The sequence below is a fragment of the Pseudophryne corroboree genome, chromosome 10, assembly GCF_028390025.1.
Source record: "Pseudophryne corroboree isolate aPseCor3 chromosome 10, aPseCor3.hap2, whole genome shotgun sequence".
NCBI lineage: Eukaryota > Metazoa > Chordata > Amphibia > Anura > Myobatrachidae > Pseudophryne > Pseudophryne corroboree.
This window is the reverse complement of record NC_086453.1, coordinates 223,480,623-223,508,347: the sequence shown is the minus strand read 5'-3', so window position 1 is coordinate 223,508,347 and position 27,725 is coordinate 223,480,623. Positions and strand designations below refer to the sequence as shown.

General features: G+C 46.1%; 1 protein-coding gene across 3 annotated transcripts in view; it reads right to left on the bottom strand.

Moving 5' to 3' along the window:
- The window catches only part of SLC2A5 (solute carrier family 2 member 5), a 197,924-nt gene that overhangs the window by 61,309 nt on the left and 108,890 nt on the right, over positions 1 to 27,725 (bottom strand). For all 3 annotated transcript variants that reach the window (XM_063943103.1, XM_063943102.1, XM_063943104.1), the window contains exons 8-10: positions 10,050 to 10,160; positions 3,422 to 3,523; positions 521 to 596 (exon numbers count right to left, since the gene is read on the bottom strand). In XM_063943103.1, coding sequence (XP_063799173.1) covers positions 521 to 596; positions 3,422 to 3,523; positions 10,050 to 10,160 — 289 coding nt within the window. The remainder of the gene's footprint in view (positions 1 to 520; positions 597 to 3,421; positions 3,524 to 10,049; positions 10,161 to 27,725) is intronic.

Below are 27,725 nucleotides of genomic sequence, written 5' to 3'. Positions count from 1 at the left end.
TGCTGCATATGAAGGTGCACCATCAGATCACCGTCATGACCATCGGTCAATGGCAGTCATGCTGCGGCTTGGGGGCAGTGTGTGTGATCTCGCACACAGAGATCTGACATGCACCGTGTGGCTTCTGCGTGTGCCCAGATATCTCATCATCGGAGTTGTTGCGTTCAACTGTGAATTGGCCCTATTTTATTAAATACGCAACCAGGTGTGTTTTGTATTGAACACAACTGCACCTTCAAATCCAGCGTCTGAAACCGCTAATGATGTGGCAACTTTGGAGAGAGACGTATAGTAAATTTAGCCCCGAGACTAAGAACTGTTTATTGAGTGAGAGAGGCCCAGTACTGATACAGATAGATGGGCAATATTGACAAGTTAATGACAAGTTATAGGACTTTCCAGGCAGAGAATCAGCCTCTCCATTTACTGCTGTATCTCCTTTCTCATACTCTTTCTCTCTCACTTGTCGATATGATTAAAATGAAAGTTACCAAACACGCTTTTTTTAAAATCCACTTACTGGGTCCTATGGCATGACCAATGACATAGACGATGACACAGGTAATGCTAAGGTAAGGCATCCAATGCACGCTGGTCTGAAAGGAAATTAGTTATGATTAACATAAGTAATGGCCTCACTGAAATACATCTATCACCTCCCCTTTCTCCCTCACATTATATCTTGGAGGATGAGGAATTCTTTGGAGAGTGTACAGCTAAATAAATTTGACTATGTATAATATCAGGGATGTAGTTGTTGCTGGCCGAGACATTGTCAGTGTACACACACTATTTTTATCCTGTAACCTGGAAATAATATAATAATTAAGCCATCTCTATTCAGCCTCTGAACTGTACAGTGAGGGATGGGAGGGGCTGACAGATGCACAGCATGTATAATGGGGGTAATTCCAAGTTGATCGCAGCAGGAATTTTGTTAGCAATTGGGCAAAACCATGTGCACTGCAGGGGGGACAGATATAACATGTGCAGAGAGAGTTAGATTTGGGTGTGGTGTGTTCAATCTGCAATCTAAATTGCAGTGTAAAAATAAAGCAGCCAGTATTTACCCTGCACAGAAACGAAATAACCCACCCAAATCGTACTCTCTCTGCACATGTTATATCTGCCCCCCCTGCACTGCACATGGTTTTGCCCAACTGCTAAAAAATTTCCTGCTGCGATCAACTTAGAATTACCCCCAATGTCTTACATTCCAATGGTAAGCACTTGGGTATAGGGGAGTGGGATTCAGAGTGGTCAATTAGGGGCAGAGGGGGCAAGTTGTAGTTGAAACAACGTATAAACGCTGGCAACGACACCTAAATTCGCCCTCCTCGCAATCCATTCTCACACTAGACTTGATGAGTTTTGTACCCAGCCATATGGGTCCGGCAGTACCAAGGGTGCGGCATGTAGCCGCACTTACGCGCCTAACTGAATTGACCCCAGAATGTGAAACAGCACCTGCCAACCTGATGACACCCGGAAAAAAACAAAAAAATTCAGGGCAGGCTGGAGGGGTGTCCTGATGGTGTGGATCACAGCATAGACAGTAACTAGGTGGACAGTCACTAGGTCGACCCCTATTGGTCAACAGTGACTAGATCGACACCTGGAATAGGTCAACGCGGTCACTAGGTCAACATAAACAAGGTCGACGTTTTTATTTTTTTTTCCTTTTGGTGCCGTTTTCTTTGTAAAGTGACCTGGAACCTCAATTAGTGCACCGTGTCCCCTCGCATGGCGAGCGAACTTCAGGCAAGGTGCCTCGCTCCGCTACCACTGCGCACAGCACAGGTTACTGTTCCCAATTGTAGTCCACGTGGATCGTAAAGTATGAAAAATCTAAAAAATTGGGAAAAAATTGGGAAAATCTCATGTCAACATTTTTCCATGTCGACCTTGTTCATGTCAGCATAGTGACCATGTTGACCCAATGCACTTCGACCAATAGTGGTCGACCTAATGACCGGATACCGTCCTGATAGTGCAGCACCTTCCTGCTCTGAGTACTAGGCACACCATGTTCTGCCAAGCCTGATTGCTGTGTACAATGGTGGTCATTCCGTGTTGTTCGCTCGTTGCCGATTTTCGCTATGCTGCGATTTGATGCTAATTGCGCATGCGCAAGGCACGCAGGGCGCATGCGCTTAGTTATTTAACTAAAAACTTAGCAGCTTTGCTGTGGATCCTGCGGTGCTTTTCAGTCGCACTGCTGATCAGTGAATGATTGACAGGAAAGGGGCGTTTCTGGGTGGTAACTGAGCGTTTTCCGGGAGTGTGCTAAAAAACGCAGGCGTGTCAGGGAAAAACGCAGGAGTGTCTGGAGAAACGGGGGAGTAGCTGGCCGAACGCAGGGCGTGTTTGTGACGTCAAACCAGGAACTAAACGTACTGAGCTGATCGCAATCTGTGAGTAGGTCTGGAGCTACTCAGAAACTGCAAATAATTATTTAGTAGCAGTTCTGCTAATCTTTCGTTTGCTATTCTGCTAAGATAAGATACACTCCCAGAGGGCGGCGGTCTAGCGTGTGCAATGCTGCTAAAAGCAGCTAGCGGGCGAACAACTCGGAATGAGGGCCAATGTTGGTTAATGGATGAAGTAGGACCTAGCAGACAGTTTATGTCTTTTCACTCACATAACTACAAGTTTCAGGTATAGATTATGTTAAAATATGCAGTATTTTTGCAAAGAAATTGTATGAAACAGTCATAAAATGGAAGCAGGAGTTTGCTGTGACTTGCACCTTCTACTGCCATGCCCATTTTCAGGTGTATACACAAACTTACAAAAGCAGGTGCACGCCCCATTTTATGGGGGCAGGCTGAAAGACTCATTTTGCAGTTGTAAATGAGCCTTTTTGTGCTGTTATAGAAGTTAGCGAAAAATGCACTAACATAAGTAAACACCTGGAATGGAGTCTACACCCATTATAATAAAACATGCATTATGGATTCATAGGTTCGCAAGTAGCATCTGTATTTCCAAAAATAAATATATTTCATTATTTGCTCATTTAAATCAGTACTGTGTCCAGTCCGGGCGGTACCCCAAATAGATATGTGGTATTTGTTTTGGGATCCTTTGTGTTGTCAGATAAGCAATACCTATACCACAGTATTATATGAGATCATAGACCAAGTGGCAATATGAAACATGGAGTTCCAGAACAAATTCACACAAATTTATGGCACTACTGGCCTAGACCACATTGGTTATGCCACAACCCACTGTATTAATCACCACATAGAAGCAGTATATGTACCACATGGCATTAACCAGCAAAATAAATAACTATATTCTGTAAGTAATTCAAATGATAATTACTGTACATATGGTATACTGCACATAAGTGATGAAAAAACTGTCACTAGAGCCTGCATTTTGAGTGGTTTATCAGAATAAAATATATTCCCACCTGATATACAAGTGCGATGGTTAGTACAATACAAGCAGTGCAGCATATCCCGAAACCTAAGAGCAGAAGTAACCGTCTACCCCAGGAGTCCACAATGAAGATCTGAGGAAATATAGATTCAAGGGAGATGATACATATGGAAGATATGTAGACATACATCTAGATATAAGATATGTTAGATAACAGATGCTGAACAATAGCAACAATTATTCATACATTAGAAGAAGCACACATGACTCAGCACTAGGGAACATAAATATAACTATCAAGGATGTGGTAATGTGTAAAATATCTGTGATCTGGAAACACAAGAATTAAAGACAGTGGGGTATATTTACTAACATTCGTAATTCTCCCGATTTGGTGGGAGAATAATCACGAATGACATCGAAAGTGTAAAACTGCAACTTTTTGAATTTGTTACGACTAATTTACTAAGCTGCCGTATTCTGCATTTTCGGGTTTTCCGATGTCGATGTCATTCGTTTTTTTAGGCAGTGTTTTACGTGAGTGACTTGTAAAACACTGCCGACTTTAATACAATGAATCTCGGCCGGATCTGAGAGATCCGTGCTGGGCTTCATTGTGCACTTTGTTAAAAAAAAAAAAAAAAAGATTAAATGTTAAAAAAAAATTGCGTGGGGTCCCCCCTCCTAAGGCAAACCAGCCTCGGGCTCTTTGAGCCGATCCTGGTTGCAGAAATATGGGAAAAAAATGGACAGGGGTTCCCCCATATTTAAGCAACCAGCATCGGGCTCTGCGCCTGGTTCCAAAAATACGGGGGACAAAAAGCGTAGGGGTCCCCCGTATTTTTAAAACCAGCACCGGGCTCCACTAGCTGGACAGATAATGCCACAGCCGGGGGTCACTTTTATACCGTGCCCTGCGGCCGTGGCATCAAATATCCAACTAGTCACCCCTGGCCGGGGTACCCTGGGGGAGTGGGGACCCCTTCAATCAAGGGGTCCCCCCCCCAAGCCACCCAAGGGCCAGGGGTGAAGCCCGAGGCTGTCCCCCCCATCCAATGGGCTGCGGATGGGGGGCTGATAGCCTTTTTGTAAAAGTGATTGATATTGTTTTTAGTAGCAGTACTACAAGGCCCAGCAAGCCTCCCCCGCATGCTGGTACTTGGAGAACCACAAGTAACAGCATGCGGCAGAAAAACGGGCCCGCTGGTACCTGTAGTACTACTACTAAAAAAATACCCAAAAAAAGACAATACACACACACCTTGAAAGTAAAGTTTTATTACATCCATCCACACAAACATACATACATACTTACCTTATGTTCACACGAGGGTCGGTCCTCTTCTCCAGTAGAATCCATGGGGTACCTGATGAATAAATTATACTCACCAGATCCAGGGTACCAGGCTCCTCGGATAATCCTTTTGTAATCCACGTACTTGATTAAAAAAATAAAACGGATACCCGAGCCACGCACTGAAAGGGGACCCATGTTTTCACATGGGTCCCCTTTCCCCGAATGCCAGAAACCCACTCTGACTGATGTCTAAGTGGGTTTCTTCAGCCAATCAGGGAGCGCCACGTTGTAGCACCCTCCTGATCGGCTGTGTGCTCCTGTACTGTCTGACAGGCGGCACACGGCAGTGTTACAATGTAGCGCCTATGCGCTCCATTGTAACCAATGGTGGGAACTTTCTGCTCAGCGGTTGACCGAAAGTGACCTCACCGCTGACCACAAAGTTCCCACACAGCCGATCAGGAGGGTGCTACAACGTGGCGCTCCCTGATTGGCTGAAGAAACCCACTTAGACATCAGTCAGAGTGGGTTTCTGGCATTCGGGGAAAGGGGACCCATGTGAAAACATGGGTCCCCTTTCAGTGCGTGGCTCGGGTATCCGTTTTATTTTTTTAATCAAGTACGTGGATTACAAAAGGATTATCCGAGGAGCCTGGTACCCTGGATCTGGTGAGTATAATTTATTCAACAGGTACCCCATGGATTCTACTGGAGAAGAGGACCGACCCTCGTGTGAACATAAGGTAAGTATGTATGTATGTTTGTGTGGATGGATGTAATAAAACTTTACTTTCAAGGTGTGTGTGTATTGTCTTTTTTTGGGTATTTTTTTAGTAGTAGTACTACAGGTACCAGCGGGCCCGTTTTTCCGCCGCATGCTGGTACTTGTGGTTCTCCAAGTACCAGCATGCGGGGAAGGCTTGCTGGGCCTTGTAGTACTGCTACTAAAAACAATATCAATCACTTTTACAAAAAGGCTATCAGCCCCCCATCCGCAGCCCATTGGATGGGGGGGACAGCCTCGGGCTTCACCCCTGGCCCTTGGGTGGCTGGGGGGGGACGACCCCTTGATTGAAGGGGTCCCCACACCCCCAGGGTACCCCGGCCAGGGGTGACTAGTTGGATATTTGATGCTACGGCCGCAGGGCACGGTATAAAAGTGACCCCCGGCTGTGGCATTATCTGTCCAGCTAGTGGAGCCCGGTGCTGGTTTTAAAAATACGGGGGACCCCTACGCTTTTTGTCCCCCGTATTTTTGGAACCAGGACCAGGCGCAGAGCCCGATGCTGGTTGCTTAAATATGGGGGAACCCCTGTCCATTTTTTTCCCATATTTCTGCAACCAGGATCGGCTCAAAGAGCCCGAGGCTGGTTATGCTTAGGAGGGGGGACCCCACGCAATTTTTTTTCAAAAAATTAACACTTTCCCACCCCTTCCCACTGATATACATGCACGGATCTCATGGATCCGTGCATGCCTATCCAATCACGGCTCAAAAAAGCAGGTCTGGTTTTTTTTAGCACTTTTTTACGAGTTGTAATTTTTCACGGCAGTGTTTTTTTTTTTTTTTTGCTTTGCACTTCTTAGTAAATGACCGAGATTCATATCTAAACAGCCGCGTTTTGACCGATGGTGTATTCATTCGTATTTTTATTCTTGGACTTGCAAAAAAATACGAATGGCCTCATCACTGCCGTGATTTCTGCTTAGTAAATTCCCGAGATGACACTTTGAAGAAAAAACGGCATCTCGGTCAAAATCGGGACCTTAGTAAATATACCCCAATGAGAACTGAACGTTGAAAAACTGCTATGAGAATCTGCTGTTCAGGATAATCCTGTTCTAATGGGAATTACCTATTTTGAGGCTTCAGAAAAATGATACTCAGAAATGTAGAGTTCTAGAACAAACACACAAACCTTTGGTGTCACTGATTGAAATTAAATTAATCCTCATACAAAATTCCGATTATAAATACAATTTTTTTTATATTTGTAGACAATACATTTAAAACTGCAATCCCCCACCACCACCACCACTACCACACAGATCGTCCTCTTTTGTAACCAAGTACAAGATCCTCACTCTCCTTCTACCACACGTCCCTTTAACCTAGTTCTATATAAACTGCTCCATCACCTATCCATATTGCTTGCCTGTAATTTACTTACCTCTTTAACGTTTCCCTCTGCACTAATGTCTTCTGCTCCCCCCTCGAAATTTGCTCAACATTTCACCTATTATGAAGAAACCTTCCCTTGTCCTTCCACTATTCTACTCTAACTACCATTTCTCTGATCCCCTTAGCTTCCAAAATGCTCCCCCTCTCACACTGACCTTCCTCAGTTGGGAATGCGGTCAATTTACATACAATCAAAATCCCAACAACCATTGACCGATGGTCAAAATCCAGACATGGTCAAAATCCCAACATGGTCAAAATACCGACATTTAAAATACAGACAAGTTCAAAATAACTACATTTAAAATGCCAACATGTTTAAAAGTCGACATGAGTTTTTCATGATTTTTTTATTGAAACCAACTTGTTCATACTTTACCATCCCAGTGGACCTGGAGGGGGAATATAATAGTGTGCCAAGCGCAGCGAGGCACCGTGCCCAAAGCACGGTGAGCGCATCGAGCCATGTGAGGGGACGCGGTACACTTAAACGGTGTCCATGTCAACCTATGTCGACATACACACCCAAAAAAACATGAAACCTCATGTAGACTTTTTTGACCTGTCGACATTTTAAATGTCGGTATTTTGATCTTGTCGGTATTTTAAATGTCTGTATTTTAACCTTGTCAGTATTTTGACCTTGTCGGGATTTTGACCGTCGGGCAAAGGTTGTCGGGATTTTGACTGTCGGGATTTTGATTGTAGATATTTCATACTGCTCCCCTCAGTCGGGCTTCTGCTCTCTTCATTCTACCAAAACTATTCTCGCCAAAAACACTAATGACTTTCCGCTAAGTGACAGTGCCAAGCGTCTTTTTATACTCATTAACCTCTCTGACACCCCACTCTATCCACTCCTCTCTCTACAAACTCATAAGCACCTTTGGGACATATTTATCAAAGCTTGGAGAGAGATAAACTATCAGCCAATCAGCTCCTAAATGTAATTTTTCAAAAACAGCCTGAAACATGGCAGTCAGGAGCAGATTGGTGGTATTTTATCTCTCTCCACTTTATCTCTCTCCAAGCTTTCATACATATGCCCCTTTGACAATTATATTCTAATAAAGGTCATGGTACCATGGAAAAACACCTTTTGTTTGCCCTGGATACTGAGGCCCAGTCAGAGCCGGTCCTAGGCATAGGCAAACTAGGCAATTGCCTAGGGCATTTGGTATGCCTAGGGGCACAAGCAACTTCTGCTGATTAAAATGATATGTAGCATGCCTATACTCTGTGTGGAGTATTTCGTATGCAGATACAGACACAGTCGCACACAGTATATAGACATGCCGCATATAATTTTAATCAGCAGAAGCTGCTTGTGCATCCTATCCACATAGCAATGCAAATAAGATGCATTTTCATCAAAAATAGGCAATATGTGTGTCATTATGTGTATAAGGGCATTAATAATTTGTGACATGTGTAAGGGGGATTATGTGTGTCATTATGTGTATAAGGGCATTAATAATGTGCGGCATATATGTAAGGGACATTATGTGTATAAGGGCATTAATAAAGGTTGGCATAATGTGTAAAGCACATTATGTTTATAAGGACATATAAGAATGTGTGTCATATGTGTAAGGGGCATTACTGTGTGGTATTATGTGTATAAAAGCATTACTAATGTGTGGCATTATGTGTACAAGGTGCTCTACTGTGTGGCATAACGTATAAAGAGGGCACTATTGTGTGGTCTAATGTGAATAAAGAGCAATATGGTGTGGTGTAATGTGAATAAGGAGCAATTCAGTGTGATTTTATGTGAATAAGGGGCACTACTGTGAGGAGTAATGTATATAAGGTAAAGTGGTAGTATTGTGTGATGTAACGTGACACTATCGCATGATAAATTGTGAATAAAGTTGCAGTACTCTGTTGCGTAATTTGAATTGGGGGTACTATTGTGTGGCCATGCCCCTTGCCAGCAAAAATACACACCTTTTTGGGCTGTGCACCGAATGTGCGCACAGTTCCTATTTAAAATATAGGGGTTAGGAACACCAAAATAAGGACTGCTATGGGTGAGGGGTGATGATGCTCAGAAAGGGGTGCAGGGTTAGAGGTGGAACTAGCGGTGGTGCTAGGGGGCACCAGCCAAAATCTTGCCTAGGGCATCATATTGGTTAGGGCCGTCTCTGGGCCCAGTCGTGGATGCCAGGCAAGTATCCTAATTTAGAGGTTAACAGTCCTGTGTTATGCTACTTGGACAAAAAGGCAACATTTTAGGGTGTCCTCAACAATGCAATAGAACTACAAGTTAAAGCTTGACCTCATGCTGAGACTTGTAGTTTCACAGCTGATAGAGTGCTAGAGGTTGCCTGCATTAGAAAATATTTACAGTTTAGGTCGCAAATTATTGAGGCAAAAATATAAACATTAAAATGTCCCTCTTTTCCTTATCTTTATACTCCTCTGCCCGCAGAAGGAGGATGGAGGGCACCTGACTCCCTCTGCTGCTGTTGTGTGAACTCTACTCCTACTCCTTTGCAGTGCAGAGGAGGTCATGTGACACGGAAGTGTGCTGCGCCAGTCTTATTCCCAGGCTGGCCATATAATGCATAATAATCATGCAAAACAGTGTGAAGGATAATTCGTTCACAGCCTGAAAACTGCTGAAATCCGGTATGGAACATTATCAAATCTGTCCGATCCACCCAACCGTTATTCAGCCAACTTCATGCTGTGAATGGCGGTCAACTCCGTATATCACTCCTCCCCTTGTCCATCCGCAGGGTCATTTTCAATAATCACAGAGTATGTGGCCAGCTTAAGCTTTGTAGCAAAACAGACAATAATTTAGATGGGCAGCAGCCAGCTGGGGGGCACAGGAGAAGCCTTGCTCTAGGACTGTGGTGGTAAGTGGGCCACTGTCGTCTACAACTGATTTATATGAACACCCAGCGTTGGGCTGGCTGACCGGGGAACCACTTCCTGTCCATTTATGCCCGAACAAAGTTTAGAAGCACCCGGCTCTTTACAATAGCTACCTGCATCGTAGGTAATTGCAGGTGTGAGTGCAGAGAACCGGGTGTCTCTAAACATTGTCCGGCATAAATGGACAGGACGCGGTTCCTCGGTTAGCCAGTCCGATGCAGCGAACACCCAGTTCTTGTGTACAATGTTTATTACTGACCAGTACAATACTCTGACTATACACATAGGACTTACTGCAGCCAAAGTCATCACAACATTGACAGCTCCCGTTGCTACGGTTACATACTGAACTGTGTCATCCGGAACTCCAGCTGTTGAATATATAGTGTCGGCATAGTAATAAACCTATAAAGGAACAAGGTTCAGGTTAAAGCAAGTTTTCTATAAAGAATTCAAATACAGAACTACATTGGCACTGATCAAAGCCATTATAGGATACTAGGTGACTCATCGCGCCCTATGGGCGCTCTTCACACCGTCGCAAGGGGCTACGCCCCCTTAACCCCTGCACGCCTTGCTTGCATGCAATATTTGTATTATATGGAGTATCATACCTCCCAACTTTGTCCTGGCCCAAGGAGGGACACACGTGCTCCCAAAAAATGGGCGTGACCTGTGCAAAGGGGCGTGGCTTCATGGGAGGACCGTGATCGCAAGCCACGCCGTTTTCATCACTGAGGGGGCATGCCCAGTGCTCTGTGAGCCGCTGGCATGCCCCCTCTCCTCCTGTCTCCACTGAATAGATGCTGTGCGCATGCGCACGGTGTCTATTCACCGCTGCTCTGCTAAGCAGGGCAGCGAGAGACAGAGCCTCCCAATTGCCCCCCCACCGCGGGACACTGCGGCCCGCGGGTGGGACAGCGGGACAGTCCCCAAAAAACGGGACTGTCCCGCGAAAATCGGGACAGTTGGGAGGTATGGAGTGTTACCTACATTCCTACTTTTGATATTGGTTAAATATTGCACAATGAAAGGGAGTCAGATGAAGGGGACGTAGCCCCTTGGGACGGGGAGGGGGCGGGGAGTGAGTGCTGTGTATGGGTGAGGGGGTCCGGATGCGCTGTGGGTGGCGAAGGGGCGGGGGTGCCACAGGTGGGGGAGGGGGAGGTGCGGGGCTGTTTGCGGATGGGGCAGGGGTTCCGGATATGCTGCGGCTGGGGGAGGGGCAGGTGCGGGGGTGCAGCGGATGGGGTCCGGAGGTCCTGTGGGTGGTGGAGAAGCAGGTGCGGGGGTGCCGCAGTTGGGGTATTGGGTCCGGAACCGCAGCGGGTGGGGAAGGGAGTGCCGCGGATGGGGCGTATGGGGAAGGGGGTCCGGGGGCGCTGCAGGTGGTTGAGGGGTGGGTGCAGGGGTACCGTGGTTGGGGGAGGGGTGAATGCGGCGGCTGGGGAAGGGGGTACGTGGGCGCTGCGGGTGGGGGAGGGGCAGTTGCGGGGGTGCAGCAGGTGGGGGAGGGACCGTGTGCGGGTGTGCCGTGGGTGGGGGAGGGGCGAGTGCGAATTAGATGCCCCGTGGAGGCCTCCCCCAGCCCAAGTGACCGGGCACCACCATTGTCCACAGCAGAATGGCACCAAATATGGAGGAAGCTACATAGAAGGTGTGACCCTCCCTGCACCGAGTGCTGCAATGTGTGCCCTGAGCAGCAAGGGGAGGACATCCTCAGCCCCCAGACAGCCTGGCAGTAACCCGCAGCATCCCCCACTCCCACTCTCTGGCAGGGGGGGGTGCTGCATGACTGGTGGGCAGGGCGTGAGCTGGCACCAGAGAGGGGGTAGGGCAGGACCTGTGTGTCACCTCCACCTCCTCTGCTGCTGCTGTGTTTTCTTCACACCACACCGCTCCTCCTCCCCCTCTGCGGACGCAGGAGTAGGGGGCTCTGACGGAGAACCTGCTGCACCAGAAGAAGTCGTGGATGGGATCTGCGAAGGTCAGGGGCCACACAGTCCCTTCTGCAGCAGGTGTGCGGGAGCCGGGGCCTCTATGGGCGTACAGGGTTTACAGGCCAGCGAGGGGACTGCTCTGCTGTGCATTGCTCTGTGCTGCAGATGCCGGCAGAGCGCTGTGATTGTGCTGCGGCTGTCACGCGGCACCGCCGTTGCTGCTGCTATCCCCGTGGCCCCCCCCCCCCGTGCACGGCCGCCGCACCGAGGACGGGGAGAGATGGATGACAGATGGACAGCAGACGCCCCCTCCCTGTGCCGCCGGGTCACCGCTCCCCCCTCCTTGCACGCCTGGATCCTGCATTTCTCTATTCTCCTGAGCTACTCTGGCAGCAGGCTGGAGATCCCGAGTATGGGTCCTATCTATTAGGCCAGATCTGTGACTATGACTCCGCCCAGCGTTATACACACAGGCACAGAGTCACAGATCTGGGCTATTATATAGGAGATGAAAATAGAAAGGGTTGTACAAAGATTCGTGAAAAATATATTTGAGTAGCTGTGACAGATATGCTACTTCTGACATTAAGCTTGTACTAGACCAGTGGTTCTCAAGCTGTGTGCTGTGGCACCCAGGGGCATTGGTGGCCCCGGACCAATTAAATTATTTACGTGTCAATGTAATAGGCATAACCAGTGCTGGTGGCTGCCAAACATAAATTATGTGGATAAACAGAAGCAAATCCTGTCCCTTACCACACAAGTGAACCTAAAGGTGTGTACACACTGTGAAATAAATCTGTAAGATTTTGACTATATAGTCAAAATCTTATGAAAAGTTAGTGCATATCTCAAGGTGTTAGGCAGCTTGCGATACAGCTTTAATCCCGATGCGCACTCCCGTGGGGTCGGTATCGTAAGGCTAGATAGACTGTGCAGGCAAGTCAATCTTGACTATCTAGTGTACAATCTAGTACAAAGTGTAGCCAAAATTGTACATAGACAAAATCTCAAGCATAGACAGTCAAAATCTGTACTATCTGTGCTATCTGGCCTATGGGGGGAGTTCAAGGGAAATCGCATACTCAAAATCGGACATAGCAAGGATCTTACCGTGTGTACACACCTTAAGGATGACATATAAACACAATTTACTTAATTTAATATTTCTTTCTAATTTTCTCAATAAAAAAATTTTGACCTAAGGGTGCTGTGAAAAAGAAATCTGATACTCTAGGTCCTAGAGTATCAGATTTCTTTTTCACAGCACCCTTAGGTCAAAATCTTGGTCTAGTACAGTTGTTTCCAAACTTTTTTGAATCACTGCATCCTAGAGTCTAGGATGCAGTGATTCAAAAAAGTTTGGAAACAACTGTACTAGACCAAGAAATGTACTGTGTTACACTCATTATTTTATGTACTTTTTACATGTACAGTATAAATGGATTCAGTATGATATACCGGCCACCAGTATGCCGGCAGCAGGGTGAGCGCTAGAAAGCCTCTTGTGGGCTGCGCTCGCCAAGGTGTGGGCACGGTTATTTTCTTCCTCTTTGGGTGTCTTGGACACCCATAGAGGGAGAATAGCTTGTGTTGCCGGGATTCCAGTGTCGGCATTTCACCGCTTGTTGGGATTCCGGTGTCTGTATTGTGATCGCCGGGATCCCGACTGCCAGTATGTTAATCACCATGTAAATACTTTGAAAGTGGGAGCATTTTAGTAGGAAAGATGAACAATGAACACAATGGTGGACATGGACGCATATACAGGTATATCATGAATATTTTTAGTAAAATAATGTGCAAATGGTTGTTTCCACACCCTTTTTACATTATTTTACTTCCACTTAAATGTATATAAAAGGTGGTGCTGCTTGTGAAGCTGGGGCTGCAGGGCAGTCCAAAGCTAAAAGAGGGGAGCCACACCAAGCACACCCCTAAATGCAGGGTGGCAATAGTGCAGAGAGTGGGAGGGAGCAGGTACTCTTTACCCTGGCTCAGGCCTGAGGCAGGGGCTCAGAGGGAGCCCTACAGCATACCTCCCAACTGTCCCGATTTTCGCGGGACAGTCCCGTTTTTTGGGGACTGTCCCGCTGTCCCACCCGCGGGCCACAGTGTCCCGCGGTGGGGGGGGTCAGTTGGGAGGCTCTGTCAATCGCTGCAGCGGTGAATAGACACTGTGTGCGCATGCGCACTGCGTCTATTCAGTGGAGTCAGAGGGAGAGGGAGCATGGCAGCTGCTCACAGAGCGCTGGGCATGCCCCCTCAGTGACGAAAACGGGGGCGTGGCTCGCGATCGCGGGTCCTCCCGTGAAGCCACGCCTCTTTTCCACAGGCCACGCCCCTTTTCGGGTGTCCCGCTCCACAAGAACAGAAAGTTGGGAGGTATGCTACAGTCCTGAATTTGGCGGGACAGTCCCGCTTTTCAGGCACTGCCCCACCCGCAGGCCGCAGTGCTTATCAGAGCAGCGTTGAATAGATGCTTGCAGGGATGGCGATTCACGCTAATCCACACACCTGCCGCAAGGTCACATCCCTTTTATGGATGCACTTGCAAAAAAAGTCCCGATCTCATACCTCCCAACTTGTGGCTGTAAGAAAGTTGGACTCAAAAGGGGGCGTGGCCTCACCAGTGACGGCCCGTTTTTCTGCCTTTTGGGGGCATGCCCAGCGCTCCCCGAGCAGCTGTGCAGCCCCCGCTCCCCTCCTAGCTCTGAATACATGCCGTGCGCGTGCGCACAGCATGTATTCAGTGATCACCGGCTGCTTTGCAGAGCAGAGCAGCGGGTGATCAAAGCCTCCCCACCCGCGGGACACTGCTGCCCGCGGGTGGGACAGCGGGACAGGGTCCGAATAGCGGGACTGTCCCGCTTTGGGAGGTATGCGATCTGTGGGTCCAAAAAGTTGTGAGGTATGCCTAAAGATGTGATCTATTAAAGCACATCACATTACATGGGAATATTTTAGTTTATGTGATATTAACCACAACAATGATGAGACATAAAGTATTAAAACAAACAAATGTTTGTAAATTGTGGGCCTGATTCAGAGATAAAAAGCTGTACCGGCATTGGACACAAGCAGACAATTTTTTTCAGTTTACACATCTGTTTGTACCACACTGTGCATACGCAATTTCATTGTGCGTTTCCAGGTGGCTAGCTAGTCAATGGGGAAGGGTGCGGGGGGAAGGGAAGGGGTCGAAGTCAGCAACTGAAGCGGTTGCACTGACCAGAGGCAATGGAGACACCTGCTTCCAGGCTGCAAGTTCTGAAAGGGCAACTACATGTACAGTAGCACTTATGTGGTTCACAGCGGGATACAGATATGATATATATATATATATATATTGACAATGCTAAATTCCCTTGTCGTATAAACAACCCTTTATGAAGCTAAGAACACTGTACGCTGTTTACTTAAGAAGTACCGTAATGGTACGCTAGTTGCGTAACGATCGCTCAGCCGTAGGCGAGACGCTCAAGCGTCACGTTCGCTCACGGCCCAGCGATCACAGGACACGTTATTGGCTATGACTAGAGTAATGATTCGCTATGGCGTAGCGGACGCTCGAGACCACGAGGAGATCACCAGCGGCGCAGACGCTCACAACGCTATACCTTTATGTCTAAACCTTATACCAATGAAATACACGGAATACCTTAATGTGAATACAGGGTGTAAGTGCAACCTTGTGTAACCTGACTAACTACAAAGCTGCTTGAGCGTCACCGACGCTCAAGTGAACACTTAACACTATAGGAAATACACAGATACTGGTTTAGGGTCCAAAGCCTATTAACTGTATTATATCTAGTATACTTGTAAAAAGGGGATAACAGTACAAATGATACACTACAATATAACAAAGACTTCCTAACCAAAATACAATACTATCTAATACAATACAATACTAGTCTAGGGGAGATACGAGAGAGAGAGAGAAGGGAAAGAGAGAGAGAGATACGAGAGAGAGAGAGAAGGGAAAGAGAGAGAGAGAGACGGAGAGAGATGAGAGAAATTGGCTCACAGAAAGACAATGATAACGGAGAGAAACTTACGCACAAGGGTAAACGATCGCATGCGCCTGGACATCCAGCACCCGATTTTCAGCAATGAGAACCGTTGAAGAGTGAGAGCTGGATGTGGTCGGCCTGCCTATTTATGCCCCACACACAATGCAATCTCATAGTCCCTACAATCCCATTGTCTATTGGATGAAGGAATTCGACCCTGTATCACAACAAAAGGTCATAGGTTGATTCATACAGGTGGGCTGTGACGATTTCAAACAGCTCAGGTGGGTGGGGAACTAGGTTTCCCGCCGCATACCTGAGTATGAGTAAATAGTAGAAATGGACATAAACTTCTTATGTCCATAACTATTCGCACGAGCGATTAATACGCTCCAAACCAACACCGGAATATTACTAATTAAATACTCTTCCGATGGGTACCAAACACTGCTGTATGATTCCTGTTAGACCCTTCGTACGATACAAAGAGGGATTCCTTAGCTCAGGGACCTTCTATATTAACCAAACTTTCAGAAACTATCAAAGGGACCATGATCTATAAACTACATTAATTGTGAAAATATGTAACGAATGAGTCGCACGCTACGACTACATAAACTCTACCGTAAATACGCATACCGCGCCTGCGAGTGCACGCTATTGCGGGTATGCGCCTTCACGGGAGAGCGTACGCATGCGCAGCACGGACCAGTGTGCGGTGCAAATATGGCAACGTGCATAGAGACATTTTTCTGACTTTGACAGTCCACCCTTTGGCAGTCAATAATAACTGCCACAAAACATTTAAGGAGAAAAATGCAAGTCAGGGGTTAGTTGATTTCCATGGTGGGGTAAGGAAGAAGAGAGGAGTAGGTGTGAAGAGGGTATGACCTAGTGAGAAAGTAGAAGCATGTGTGTATGAGTCCATGTTTGGAGGGTCATGTATCATCGTGCCGTACGTGTTGTAAATCAAGCTTCGAGGTATTGCGAAGTATACATTTGAATTCCTTCTTATCCTGTGGTACAGGTCTGTGGATGGGCTGTCAAACTTTACCGAGCTCTTTTCGGATTTTGAACAAAATGGGGAGCACATTTTAGTTGATGATACATGAATGGGGGAGGTATGTGGTTGCTGATATCTGTGCCTGTATTCCCTATCGTCTATGTGTGTCATTACCTGAGGGTTGTAGAGATGAAGATAAAGAACACTTATGGAAAATGCAATGATATTCTATGTCAGGGAAATGTACATCTGTCGTCGAAGTTGTGTTCGGTATCTGTTGAGAGTCGTCTTCTTTGCGCTGTATTGCTCCTTGGGCATGAGCAAATAGCTTTGTCTGAGCCATCAGATTTACAAAAAATGTTGGGCTAGCGTGAGTTTAAAAGTACTAGGGAAACTGGGGATCCATGGCAAAGTTCATCAAGTGTCCATTTCTCAAGTGGTCAAAACTTCGTCTTTGGTGCTTGTCTGTTGTCTGTATAGCGTCTCGTCAACTTCCTCGTCCAAGGGGGTCTTTGTATCTTGGAGAAAAGCAGAAAAACAGGTGAAAGAAACGGACCGTATAATCGCATTTTCATCACATCCTGGTTTCTATCATTGGGTCATAAATCAAATCCAGGTTAATTACGGTTTCCTCACTCCTCAAGCTCATCACTCTTGTACTTTGTTTGCACCTCATTAAAGCCTGCCCGCATCTAAATATCAATCCAATCGATATAACGACACCCAAGATACATAGTAGAAACTTTCCAACATCCATTATGACTCCTTGAGCCCAGTCCCCCAAACCGGAGAACCAATTTCGCGGGTTCAACCATGACACCCAACCAGTCAGCTCATTACCTACAGCAGCAAGGGTGAGATTGTGTTTTCGACGAAATTCCCACTTCAATTGGAGAATATCGTCCATCTTTTGGTCTATGACCTCTACCGGATCCTCGGTGCTATTCGTGATATACGTGCAACACTTTATGCCGTACTGTGTTGCCAATGTAACACAATATCCGCCTGTTACTGCTGTAAGATAATTAAGAACCATCCTATGCTGAACTAGTTCTGTTTTGTACGCTTGAAGTTCTCTTCCAGTGTATCTAAACGTGTCATCATACATTTCAGTGATATTATCTAACAAATTGGCGAGTGCGGAAATGTATCTATAATTCATCACTCCCCGAGCGGTGCGAGTGAAATCTAACGCGACCAGGACCTGAATCCCGGTGGATTCATGGATCAGATCAGAGGCCGGATGCTCTAACCTTTCTGACAGTTGTCTTTTAACTCGGTGCTCGTAATGAGTGTGAGTATAAGGAGCTTGGGCACCACGGTGTATGTCCTTCATTTTGTCATGTGTAACAGTCATCACTTCAGGCAATACTTTTCCAATATAACACAATCCTTCAGAGTTTGGGGCAAGCCACTTGTACGCCTTTCTCCCGCATATGAAATATGCATCATCGGGGAGAACATATGGGACGGAGAAGGACATGACCATGTTACAAACCTTCCAGGTGAAATCTCCTGACCCTAATTCTTCCATCTGCCTAATGCACGTATCAGTTTGTACGATATGTGCACAGTATCCTGGTGATACCTCTCCAACTCTAGTAATCCTATTTCCTAAGGTATATCGATACCGGAAAGATTTTCCTCTACTGGCTATGTGGCGTACCAGCTCTGTATCTGTAGGCATTCTATCTGCTCTGTGTGAAAAGGTCATGGTATGGTTGCTCCATGACACTTCCCAATTTCCCGGTTTTCTGGGATTGGAGATGTTGAAACATAAGAGGGACCTATCCACATGGTATTGGTGGAGCTTCAAACTAGGAGGGCTGGAGATATTAAACCTCCGGTCCACCGGTCTCCCACCATTTAGCTCAAGTACCTCCCCTAACGTTAAAGGAAATGGTACTAGCCCTGATTTGCTATGACCCTGAGGTACTTGAGAGCATACCCAACAATCTGTTTGGTTTAACACATTACCCACTAAAGAGTGATAGTCACTCAATGGATGCCGGTCTATATGGATATTAAAACTGGATTGGCATTTCTTTATGCATCCATCTTCAACCAGATTATCACAGAGCCTACAGATACAATTTTCTTCAGCTAACAATCCATCACAATTTCTTCTATCGGATCGTTTTCTGATACTCGCCTTTGCTTGTTGGTTTGGTTGATCTTGGAAAACTACGCCTCCATCATCATAGTCGGAACCCATTCCAGAACCTCTCTCGACCTCTATGGTACTCTCGCCGGAACAGACTGCTCTGGTCAACATCATGGTTAACATCAAAATCTGGATCACAGTCTCTTGGGGCAAGTCCATCTTTGAGGAGGAAATAGAGAAGAATGAGAAGGGGGAAAAAAGAAATTTCAAGGAAGAGGGGATGGGAAGTGGAGAAAAACAATAAAAGGGAGAAGGGAGTCGACAACTGCTTTCGGTCTTCAAGGCTCAGGTGCCGCCTCAGTCCTCCTGGAACAGACACTCCAGTGATACAACCTCTACCGTCTGTTCCTTATCACGGGACTTCTCTGGATCAGCAACCTTTTTGCAGTGGGATGAATGGACCCAAGTCTCTCTCTCAGCCACCTTCAATGCTGTGGTGCTAGTCAATAAGACCTGGTATGGTCCTTCCCATCTATCAATAAGACAACCTGAGCATAGAAAATTTCGTATCATTACATAATCCCCAGGTTCAATGTCATGACAATTACTATCTGGTAAATCAGGAATCACCAACTTCAGATTATCATTTTGATTCCTCAACTGCTTACTCATGTTAATCAAGTACTTTACAGTTACTTCATTGTTACATTTCAAATCATCCTGGGGGTTAATCATGACATGCGGTTGTCGACCAAACAAGATTTCAAAAGGAGACAGATTAAGAGGGGACCTGGGAGTGGTTCTGATGCTATACAAAACAATGGGTAAAGCTTCTGGCCACGTCAATCCTGTCTCTGCCATTACTTTACTCAATTTATTTTTAATAGTGCTGTTCACTCTTTCGACCTTCGCGCTCGCCTGTGGACGGTACGGAGTGTGCAGCTTGCTATCAATTCCCATCAACTTACACATTCCTTGAAAGACATCACCTGTAAAATGGGTACCCCTATCACTTTCAATGATTCTAGGGATACCATATCTACATACAAATTCCTGCACAATTTTCTTAGCTGTAAACATAGCGGTATTTGTAGCTGCTGGGAAAGCTTCGACCCAATTCGAGAAAACATCTATACAAACAAGTACATATTTCAAATTTCGACATGGGGGTAATTGAATGAAGTCAATTTGTATTACCTGGAAAGGGCCGCCGGCAGGTGGGATATGGGATGGTTCTGTAGGTATTGCTTTTCCAATATTCTTTCTCAGACAGGTAAGGCATGACATTGCTCTTTTACTCGCATGAGAGGAGAATCCTGGGGCGCACCAGTATGCTCTTACCAATTTGCACATCCCCTCCTTGCCTAGATGAGTCAGCCCGTGAGCTGCTTCAGCCAGACATGGAAGGTATGCCCTGGGGGCCACTGGTTTACCATGTCCATCCGTCCAGAGCCCTGAGGACTCCTGGCCATATCCCTTTGCCTTCCAGACTGCTCTTTCCTGTGTGGAACACAAATTCTGCATCTCACACAACTTTTGTGTGTTGATGGTATTAAATACCATCAGTTGTGTGGTGTCTGTCTGTATGGGGGTAGCAGCTGCAAGCTTTGCGGCTTCGTCTGCTCGGCTGTTACCAAGGGATATTGGGTCTTGGCTATATGTATGTGCTTTACATTTGATAACAGCCACTCTGTCGGGTTCCTGTATCGCTGTTAGAAGCCTTTTTATGTGGGCTGCATGCGCTATCGGTGTACCAGCCGCCGTCATGAAATTTCTGAGCCGCCATAGGGCTCCGAAATCATGGACTACCCCGAAGGCGTATCTAGAATCGGTGTAGATATTGGCTGACTTACCCTTAGCCAATTCACATGCTCTGGTTAGGGCGACCAGTTCAGCAACCTGGGCTGAGTGAGGTGGGCCTAGCGGTTCCGCTTCTATGGTGTCTTGGTCATCTACGACTGCGTATCCAGTACACAAGTCTCCCGAGTCTGACTGTCTATGACAACTACCGTCCGTGTAGAACGTGAGTTCTGCATCTTCCAGTGGGTTGTCACTGATGTCAGGCCTTGCGGTGAAATTTTGGGTCAAATATTCCATACAATCATGTGTATCTCCCTTTGCATTAAATCCTCCTTCCCCATCACTCTCACCTTCCACCCTTTGTGTCTGACCAGGCACACCTGGGAGAAATGTTGCAGGATTTAATGCACTGCATCTCCTTATGGTGATGTTTACTGGGGCCATTAATGCCAATTCCCATCTTGTAAACCTTGCTGATGAGACGTGTCTGGTTTGGGCAGAATTCAATAAGGCAGATACCGCATGCGGTGTATGGATTGTGAGGTTGTGGCCTAGCACGACATCTTCACTTTTTGTCACTAGCAATGCTATCGCCGCAACGCTACGCAAGCATGTGGGGAGGGATCGCGCTACCGTGTCTAGCTGGGCGCTGTAGTATGCAATTGGCCTGCTGGCGTCACCGTGTTTTTGGGTTAGTACACCTGCTGCGCACCCAGCACTTTCTGTTCCGTATAGTTCAAAGGGTTTCCCATAGTCTGGCATACCTAGTGCTGGTGCCTGCGTTAGGCACTGTTTGAGTCTCTCAAATGCTGTTTCGGATTCGTCTGTATGCGAAATCCGGTCAGGTTTGTTTGAAGAGACCATTTCCTGCAAAGGTAACGCCAATATGGAAAACCCTGGGATCCAATTACGGCAATACCCACACATTCCTAAAAACGTCCTGATCTGTTGCTGGGTTTGTGGCAGTGTCATGTCTCTAATGGCTTGGATTCTATCAGCGGTCAGGTGTCTCAGTCCTTGTGTTAGACAGTGTCCCAAATATTTTACCTTAGTTTGGCATAATTGTAACTTGTCTTTGGAAACCTTGTGACCTGTGTCTGAAAGATGAAACAGGAGCTGTTTCGTATCCTTCAGAGATGCTTCCAGTGAATCTGAACACAGTAATAAATCATCCACATACTGTATCAATACTGATCCACTGTCTGGTTGGAAAGACTGTAAACAATCATGCAAAGCCTGAGAAAATATACTTGGACTATCTATGAAACCTTGGGGTAGCCGAGTCCACGTGTATTGGACTCCTCTGTATGTGAATGCAAACAAATATTGGCTGTCAGGGTGCAGAGGTACCGAAAAGAAAGCGGAGCAGAGGTCAATAACAGTGAAAAATTTGGCAGTGGGAGGAATTTGCATTAGGATGACAGCTGGATTAGGCACTACGGGGAACTGACTCTCAACTATTTTGTTAATCCCCCTTAGATCCTGCACTAGCCTGTAACCCCTCCCCCCACTCTTTTTAACAGGGAAGATGGGACTATTGGCTGTGCTGGACGTTCTTACCAGAATGCCCTGTTGCAGCAAGCGTTCTATTACTGGGAAAACTCCTAACTCCACCTCTGGCTTCAGAGGATACTGTGGGATTTTTGGAGCTATCCTACCATCTTTTACTTGTACAACTACTGGAGCTACGTTTGCCATTAATCCAGTGTCCTGTCCATCTTTTGTCCAAAGTGACTCTGGTATCTGAGATGTCATCTCTTCTACTTGGGATGGGTTCCTATTTGTCATAATGGAATGTGACATTAATTTTGATGGGGAGTCTAACATGTCTCGTACCTCCTGAGCGTGATTCTCAGGAATGTCCAAGAATACACCTTCAGGAGTACAATAAATGACGCAACCCATTTTACATAGTAGGTCTCTCCCCAGGAGATTAGTTGGTGCCGATGCAGCCAGCAAAAAGGAATGCTTGGTATGCAAAGGCCCTATTGTAATCTCGGCTGGTTTGCTAACAGGGTAGTGCTGGACTACTCCTGTTACTCCCATGGCTGGAATTGTCCTACCAGTGGTTCTCATGCCCACTGTCGAATTTATCACTGACTTGGCCGCCCCTGTGTCTACAAGAAAGTTTAAAGTTTTACCAGCTACATTGATTGCAATCTCTGGTTCGCTTCCAAGACTGGCAATCAATTTAACTGGCTGCAGATTACAGGTGTGGCCACACCCCTATTGGGTATGCTGACCTCCCTGAATCCCATTGGCAGCAACTACTTGTGGGGGAGTTAGCTGGGAACTACCAGAGGCCTGCCAGTCTCTGTTCGGGGGATATCTTTTTGTTTCCCCTGTATGTGGCTCAAAACTCCGCCTCTGTGGACCCTGCTCCCAATGTCGTGTGTTGTGTTGTTGTCTAGGGGGTTGAAAAGATCTTTGTACATTCTTTGTTCTACATTCTCGTGCAAAGTGTCCCGGTCTGTTACAAGAAAAACATGTTATTACACTTGCCTTACCCACAGGATTCGGTGGTACATACGCAGGCTGCCTTGTGGTCAGCGCCTGTATACTTACGGACATCAACTTATCACTTTGCGACTCCCTGTGTCTAGTGATGTTTTTGTCGTGATCAACAGCAGCCTCTCTCAAGGTGGACACTGACAGACCTCGCCAACATGGTTGTGTGGTCTGTACCCTAGCTTTTAATGTTTCTTTCAAACCATCCATCAGTACAGATACTGCTACTTCTCGATGGTTTGGGTTGGTCTTAATGTCTTCTATACCAGTGTATTTTGCCATTTCTGATAGTGCCCGGTGGAAATATTCTGCTGCCGTTTCGGACTCCTTTTGCTTAATGGAAAATATTTTATTCCATTTAACAACGGCTGGGAAATACTCCTTTAGCTGTAAATTTATCCTTTTTACATTATCCTGGTCGTACACATCTGTAAGCGGTACATCTTTATCTAGTCCACAATCAGCCAAGAATTTAACTGAGTCGACATTGGAAGGTAAGCAAGCTCTTAGCACTATCTGCCAATCCTTATTATTGGGCTCTAAAGTGTTTCCTAGATCCCTGATGTATTTTTGGCTTGCCACTAAATCTTTTCTGGGGTCTGGGAATTCAGACACTATGGTCCTCAATTCCATTCTAGTGAATGGGCAATACATGGCAATGTTCCTGACGGGTGTGGCTCCTGATGCATCTGTTTTCCCATTGGGAACTACTATCACCTTTACAGGAGCAATTCTAACAGCCTCATTCTGCGTAGATTCTACAACTTGTGGTACAATTGTTTCAGTGTAGTGCATGGTGCCGTACTTACCCGTTGACACGACCTCACCTATCCCTCCGCTAGGGGCCTTAACTAATCTCGTGGGTGGTGCAGTTCCTACTGTGGTTTCTGATATGGTGGCCGCTAGAGAGAGCGCTGAAATTGTTGCCGAATCTTCTTCTTGATCACACTCCTGAGGAAGGTTCAAAACAGGGTACATCTTGCACGGGTTAATACTTGCATGAGTTATTTGGTTAACATCATTAACATTTACAGGGTTACTAAGAGTTTGTGTTTTACAACCCAGTGCGTTTCTCTCCGTAATCAACTTCTCTCCTGCAATGTATGGTGGAGGTGGAGCTGTGGCTATCAGCTTCCTGACTGCCCCAGATCCCGCCGCCAGAGCCAAACCTCTCTGTATCTCACCTTCCTGGTGCCATAACTGTAAGTAATCATGATGCTGAATTCGTCTCTTTGTTGATTTTACGAGACATATCCTCCTCCTTAAATTTTGTAACACGTCTGGACTGAAGCTACCTATTCTGGGGAATTTGTCCCTGTCTTGTACAGTCATTCTCTCCCATTCATCACATAAAGATTCTGTGTGACTTCCGTATTTTTCACACATTACATATCGTGCCGACCCAACTGGTCGGTTCACAGAATCAACCTGAACCAGGGTTGATCGCCCCCTACCTGAGCAACTGGCCCCCATAGTCTGCAGGTGTTGCTTAGTCCTCCTTGGATTTCTGTATCAAGGTTTTCAGCAAGCCTTTACAGACAACCAAATTACTCCACAGTAGGCCGGCGGTGGCGGTTTACCGAGTACCCCACTCACTCGCCCACCTCGACCAATACGACCTGATCACACCGATATGGTGCTGGCGTACTCGATACAGGGCCCCTATGGAACCTTCAGTTTACTGGAACATATGAGGGTTACCCGCAGGACACTTACTCTTTCCAGTAAAGGTGGGGTTGTTAGATAGTTCCTGAGTGACCAGCGAACTTCCCTTCCAAAAATAAAAAATTACACAAATCACGTCAGAATGTACAGATAGCGTTTGTGACCACTTTACTCTAATGGTATTAGGTCAGATTACTAACTACTGCACACAATTACGTGTGGTCCAATCGTTCAGTACACAAGCACTACTTGTTATGTACTGAGAGATCAATGGAATCGATGTTTCCGGCCGCGATTCCTTCAGCAAGAGCTTATGGCCTATATGGGTTCTGCACCAACACCCCAGGCGTTGTGCCACTGGACTTTTATAGCGGACCTCTTTAGTACCTTACGACCTCCTGGTCTTGTTACCTTCTGTTAATGACCTCCTGGTCTGTTACCTTATGGTCCGCTATACTCTAATGCTCAAATATTATTTAACCAGGGATGCCTCCCTAGCCACCGTATATGTCACTTACACGTGTGTCCCTTGACGAGTACCCGACTTTCCTTTTGGTTCCACCTTAAAGTTATATAAACTTTTGTATACAAAACCACACTCACTCAACACATGTACACTTTTGTTTCTATATCTATTTCTGCGCAGAAATTGTCTTCAGTCCAACAGTGTTACTAATTAGGAGCAGGATCTGTTAAGCTAAATTTCAGATTTTCCAAAAATAGATTTGCGTTATTTACCGCTGTGCGTTACTTATCGCCTTTGCGCTAATTATCGCTTTGCGCTAATTCAACTTTTCGTGACTTGAGCTACGTTGCGTAACCAGACGCTACGTTGCGTAATGTACGCTGCGTGCGTCTGCCGTTTGGATTGCGTACGCAAGTCTTTTGTTAGGGACACGTGTACGCAAAACAAAGATCCACCGTAACACAATTTCTACCTTTATCAATGTAGATGATCCCTGATCATCTACCGCACCCCACACTGACTGTCTTATCTCCCAGACAAGCCGTGTGTTGGTCTATACTTTAACTATTACCTCTACTATGAAATAACAGCAAATCTCTTTTTGCACTTTCTAATCAACTATAAAACTTGGCAAACAGGAATAGTGATATACGAAATTTGAAAAAAGAAATGCAGATAAATGTATGCGTGCGTGTATACGCAAGACAGAAGAGAAATAAAACAGTTTTAAAAGACACAAGCGTTTTGTTCTTACTTCCGGTTCCCGGATTCCTTCAGCACTCTTTATCTAAGCGAAGCAGACGCTTATCCCGTCAGCACTGCGAGACAACCTCCCACCCTTTGCTGGGGGGATAATGTCTGCTGATCTACCTAGTGCAGATATGAGAAGGATAGGACGAGTCCCCAATTGACAATGCTAAATTCCCTTGTCGTATAAACAACCCTTTATGAAGCTAAGAACACTGTACGCTGTTTACTTAAGAAGTACCGTAATGGTACGCTAGTTGCGTAACGATCGCTCAGCCGTAGGCGAGACGCTCAAGCGTCACGTTCGCTCACGGCCCAGCGATCACAGGACACGTTATTGGCTATGACTAGAGTAATGATTCGCTATGGCGTAGCGGACGCTCGAGACCACGAGGAGATCACCAGCGGCGCAGACGCTCACAACGCTATACCTTTATGTCTAAACCTTATACCAATGAAATACACGGAATACCTTAATGTGAATACAGGGTGTAAGTGCAACCTTGTGTAACCTGACTAACTACAAAGCTGCTTGAGCGTCACCGACGCTCAAGTGAACACTTAACACTATAGGAAATACACAGATACTGGTTTAGGGTCCAAAGCCTATTAACTGTATTATATCTAGTATACTTGTAAAAAGGGGATAACAGTACAAATGATACACTACAATATAACAAAGACTTCCTAACCAAAATACAATACTATCTAATACAATACAATACTAGTCTAGGGGAGATACGAGAGAGAGAGAGAAGGGAAAGAGAGAGAGAGAGACGGAGAGAGATGAGAGAAATTGGCTCACAGAAAGACAATGATAACGGAGAGAAACTTACGCACAAGGGTAAACGATCGCATGCGCCTGGACATCCAGCACCCGATTTTCAGCAATGAGAACCGTTGAAGAGTGAGAGCTGGATGTGGTCGGCCTGCCTATTTATGCCCCACACACAATGCAATCTCATAGTCCCTACAATCCCATTGTCTATTGGATGAAGGAATTCGACCCTGTATCACAACAAAAGGTCATAGGTTGATTCATACAGGTGGGCTGTGACGATTTCAAACAGCTCAGGTGGGTGGGGAACTAGGTTTCCCGCCGCATACCTGAGTATGAGTAAATAGTAGAAATGGACATAAACTTCTTATGTCCATAACTATTCGCACGAGCGATTAATACGCTCCAAACCAACACCGGAATATTACTAATTAAATACTCTTCCGATGGGTACCAAACACTGCTGTATGATTCCTGTTAGACCCTTCGTACGATACAAAGAGGGATTCCTTAGCTCAGGGACCTTCTATATTAACCAAACTTTCAGAAACTATCAAAGGGACCATGATCTATAAACTACATTAATTGTGAAAATATGTAACGAATGAGTCGCACGCTACGACTACATAAACTCTACCGTAAATACGCATACCGCGCCTGCGAGTGCACGCTATTGCGGGTATGCGCCTTCACGGGAGAGCGTACGCATGCGCAGCACGGACCAGTGTGCGGTGCAAATATGGCAACGTGCATAGAGACATTTTTCTGACTTTGACAATATATATATATATATACACATACAAGCAAACATACTCACACACCATATTTGTTTTCCCTTTTTTTAAGGAGGGGGGCTCCAAACTCCAACTTGCCTCCGGGCAACTGGGATGAACTTACGCCCCTGTGCATTGACACTGGTGGCCATCTTCAGGTGGACATTCCG